The sequence below is a fragment of the Syngnathus acus genome, chromosome 9, assembly GCF_901709675.1.
Source record: "Syngnathus acus chromosome 9, fSynAcu1.2, whole genome shotgun sequence".
Classification (NCBI taxonomy): domain Eukaryota; kingdom Metazoa; phylum Chordata; class Actinopteri; order Syngnathiformes; family Syngnathidae; genus Syngnathus; species Syngnathus acus.
The window spans coordinates 6,290,302-6,295,049 of NC_051094.1; the positions used below are offsets into that span (position 1 = coordinate 6,290,302).

Sequence of the window (4,748 nt, forward strand, 5' to 3'; positions counted from 1 at the left end):
GATGAAATGTTCACGTGGATTCCAGAACTGACAAAAAAGGAACAGTTACCATTCACCACAAAAATAAAACTGCACACTGCACATTAGTCATGAGGCTGAAATAACATGTCCTTAAAAAAAAAGGTCTGTACAATAGAATCCAAAACAAAGAAAGTTCCCAGCAGGCTCACATTTTCTGCTGCTGCTGCTGCTGCTGCTTCTGCTGACCACAAATTCATGAATCAGCTGGTCCTAACTGTTATTTTGATGTTTGAGCTCTGCTAGTATAATTTAAAAATCTGTCCAAAGGTTTTTATCACAAGGTGGCCCAAAAATAGAACAGGGCGTCTTTTCCCGTTACTTGAGTCACAAAGAAGTCATTTATGTTGAAATACGATCAAATGTGTACCTAATAACAAAAGCAGAGATTAGTGAGCAAATACAAGTTGTTTCTCTGTTCACCTCAATAAGTAGATACAACTAAAACTCATTGATGGACCCAAAAAAGAATAAATATGGTACTCCACAAGCAGCACGGTGCACCAGTGGTTAGCATGTCTGCCTCACAGTGCTAGGTAGGATTTGAAATAGATGGATAGATGGCAATTCAGTACTTTATTTCATTTTTGTCATAAAGAAAGTCTTTCACAAATATGCATACAAATAAAATGTTCACTTTTCTTGGAAGAACGTTTATTTCAGTTCTTGCATTTTGAGTCACAATGAAACCCTTTTCATTAGCAATCCTAAAGGAGCAGCTTGCTAATATACAGACAGACAAAATTACAATGTGCCACCATATTCAATTCGAGGAATTTGCTTTTTGTGATTTTTTTTCAAAAAGAACTGTTCCTCTGATTTCAGATGGTAGACTCACTTCTCAACCTTGAGCTAGCTGCTATCTGACACATGGACGGACAAACATATGTGATACTTTTTTTTTTTTTTCCACAGTCAAAACAGAACAATTCAACCACTGTTTCAGAGTTAAAATGATTCTGTCCTAGAATTTAAACAATAGTCTTGTAAGTCCAATGCTAACCTCTGAACCAGGAAATAACTGTGAGCTAACAAATGGACGGACAAACAAAAATTATTTTTCCTTTTGGCCAGAGTCGATATCTTTAATCGTAATAGTTTGTAGCTCAAGTACATCCAGGTTTTGGAGAAAGTTTAACCATTTACTGGATGCTGTTTTAAATGCTTGGAAATTCAGCATTCCAGACATTCTTGTCATGAGGCAACAGTGCAAAAGTCTTCACTGGTAGCATTATTTTTCCTGACTGATTGCCTGTGAGATATGACTCAGTTTTTCCTTCCACGTGGGCTCCATTTCCGAGTCAGTGCAAGTTCAGATGCATTTTTCCTCCATAGTTACTGAGCTGAGTGACATTTGTAGTCCAGGGTCCTTAGCTTGGGGGCCCCTGAGCACATGGTCCCCTTCTGTCCTTGGGGCCACGTCGCCATGCTCGCATGATGAAGCCCATGATATATTTTCCACTTTGTGATTGTCACAGCAGCTCCCGGCAGGCGATATTCTTCCCTGGGAGTGATCCAAGAAAGTCTGGGAGCTTATATCCGGAACGTCGCCGAACACCAACGAGCGCGAGTCCCGTTTGGAGACGGTTGAGGAGGGAGGATGGGGCGACACATCCATGCAGTGGCAGCTCCCGTTGCCATTAGTCCTCTGCCCCCTGATGCCCATCTTGCAGAAGAGGCACTTGATGTTCTCCACGAGCTGGCGGAAGACGGCCTTGCGCAGCAGAATGTAGATCCACGGGTCCAGGATGGGGTTGAAGGAGGCAAAGCGAATGGCCGTCAGGTCGGGGTTTTTTTCCAAGCGGAGTTCTACCGGCGTCTTGTAGAGCTGGTTCAGAAACACCTGAGCCTGCAATAAGAGCACGGCGATGAGACATTTCAAAACTCTAGGAAGATAAATAAACCAGCCCAAAAAGAACTTTTTTGTGAAATGGGGATATGTCAATTTCCACAACAGCAAAACTTTCAATATTTTGAATTTGCCCAACATTTTTGTTGTGTTCCTGCATCGATTTCTAGCTGCCTGGAAAAAAATTCTGCCAAATTATTCACCTACATTGCAGCAGAATCTTCAGTTTTATTTGAGTTGTGAATTTCAGACAATATGTCGTTGACGTTGCATATGGCAAGACAAGTGATGTGTCTATTTTGGGCGGGTGACCACAATAAGGTGAATTTATGCTCAAAACAAAAGGTTCAATCTAAGAACAGGAAACACACTTGACTTCAACCGCAGTAGCATTGAAGGAAGAACATCTTTTAGCGTCACCGAAAACCCAAAGGGTTCAGTAACAAACACGAAATGAATTGTTTAAAAATTATTTATAAAGTCATTTATCAGCCCAGGTCATATTGACTGGCAGAAAATTGAATGCTCTTCAATTAGATGGCAGAACGTACAATCCACCTGCTGCCTTTAAATCCTCGAGATTTTCTGTAAATAAATCATCGTTGCGTTCAATGAAACAAGCCCAGGTTTCTGAGTGGGAAGGCGAACGTTCGCTCGACCGTGCGTAAAGTGTGCGTAAAGACTCACAACAAGCGGAATAGAGCAGATGAGCACCACTGCCGAGGTGCCTATGAGCAGGATGACCATCTGGATCTCGGCACCGGCCAGGCGTCCGAAACTTCGGCCTTTCTTGCGCGAGTCCACGTTGCCGCGGCTCAGGTCAGTGCCCAGCGACGTCCTACGCACGTAGCGCCGGTGCATACGGATGAGAGCCCCGCACACCAGCACGTTGCACAGCACCGTTGCCAGGATCAGCACCGAGCTTAAGCCAGCGTACATAAAGTTGAACGCCGCGTCGCTCGTCTCGTCGCTCCGCCACTCCAAGAAGCACCACGTCTGCGGGTACTGTTTCTGGACGCGGCCGAAGCCCAGCACCGGCAGCGCGCAAAACAGCGCGTTAGACACGTAGATGGCCAAGAGGGTCAAGCCGGCCAGTTTCTGGTCCACGTAGTCGTTGTAGAAATACGCGTGGTTGATGGCCATGTATCTCTCCACGGACATGGCGCAGATGATGCTGAGGCCGGCCAGGGAGAAGAAGATTAGGGTGAAGCCAAAGTACTGACACAGGGGTTCCCCGCCGGGCCAGGCGCCCTTCACGTAAGTGGCGATGGTGACCGGGCTTGCCAGCAGCGTGCCCAACAAGTCGGTGACGGCCAGACCGCACACCAGCGTGTAGAAGGTGGTTTCTTTCTGCTCCTTGCGAGACCGGCACAGCACCGCGATGGCGATGACGTTGCCCACCACCCCGAAGATGAACATGATGGACGGGATGGTGGGGATCATCGTGCGGCCCGTCATGGACTGCTCGCTCGTCGACGTCGTGCTCTCCATCCTCCGGAAGCTCCAGTCTGACTTATAGAAGAACTTTCTCCACGCGCTGGAACATCCGCTCGGAACACCTCGATGGCATTGTTTTCAAAGACCCAACGCAGGAGTCCAAAGAGGCGAGCATCTGTTGAGAGCAGGAGTGAGTGTCGAGATAAGTCAGGCTCCACACTGCGGTGACTTCATTCAAACACTCGAGTCCCTCCCACTTGGGGTTCTCTCACAGCAACTGTCAAAAATTTACAAAACACCTCTCAGTGGAAAGAAGCCACAACGACTGAATTTTTATTAAGTGGTTCATTCATTATTTAAATTCATTAGAAATAAATTAAGATGCATTTTATTACATGATAAATAATAATTATTTAATACATGTTTTTTTTTTTGCATACAGTACCGAATTTAACATTATTTAACTTTTTCTGTCTTCATTAACAAATGCACTGGTGCCACTGTTTATTTTAAAATTCAAATGTGGCCCTTGATTACAGACTGTTGTTGTTGCTGGTTAAGTTTTCGTATGGCTTGGCTTGAGCCGCATCCAATATGACCGCCACGGTGACCACTGAACCGCTTGACTGACTTTGGACTGTGCAAGCGAGCAACAGTCTTCAGACTTTCAAGTTCTATTTGACTTGGCACACACATAACACTGAACAGTCGAGTGAATAAACAGCCTGTATTAGTCTCATGTAATGAGATGCATTTGACGTGTTGGACATATTTATTCATGAGGCACATCATCTGACATCATTTGAGCCACAAACGCCTCATTTCCCGCCCGTCAAAGCGTCTCGTCTCGTACGTGCCCTTCCCCTCGCAAATAAAATACCTCAGTCATTAACCGGGCAAGGCTTACCTGGAAGGATGCCAAAGCCTGTTGCTACACTTTCTCTTTTAACTTGCATGTCCCTCAAAATAAAATTCTAACAATAGAGTTGCAAGGGCACGTTATACAAAGTAACTTGATAAAAGATTTTTCATATTTGTAGGTGAAAGGAGGAGCTAAGGTTAAACACCAACTTACAATGCATATAAAAAGTATACACGGTATTACATGACCTCTAACCTGTATAACTCAGTAAAAAAAAAACACTTTGATAGGGGACAAATGGTATCAATCAGAAGAAGGGGACAAAAAGAATTCCAAGGTATACCACAAAACACAGTGAAGACAGTCATCATTCATCAGAGACAGTATGGCCAAAAAATGGGATATCCCATCAAAATGGATGAAAATTGATCAGGCAGCTTTCTAAGACGTAGTCAGCAACACCGAAATAGCTGCAAGAATTTATGGCAAGTGCTGACTGTTCACTCGTCTATAAGAGATAGCAATCTCCCGTCATGTTCAAGCGTGGGCTAAAGGGTCGGGTGGCTCGACGGAACGCCTTAT

At 44.6% G+C, this 4,748-nt stretch overlaps 1 protein-coding gene across 1 annotated transcript; it reads right to left on the minus strand.

The window, feature by feature from the left end:
• Window positions 1–817: 817 nt before the first annotated feature.
• ptger4a (prostaglandin E receptor 4 (subtype EP4) a) lies at window positions 818–3,523 on the minus strand. The gene is made up of 2 exons (XM_037258664.1): window positions 2,555–3,523; window positions 818–1,867 (listed from the first exon to the last, which is right to left on the minus strand). Exons 1-2 carry the CDS (start codon window positions 3,356–3,358, stop codon window positions 1,331–1,333), a joined length of 1,341 nt encoding a protein of 446 aa, XP_037114559.1. The 5' UTR covers window positions 3,359–3,523; the 3' UTR covers window positions 818–1,330.
• Between the last annotated feature and the right edge of the window lie 1,225 nt (window positions 3,524–4,748).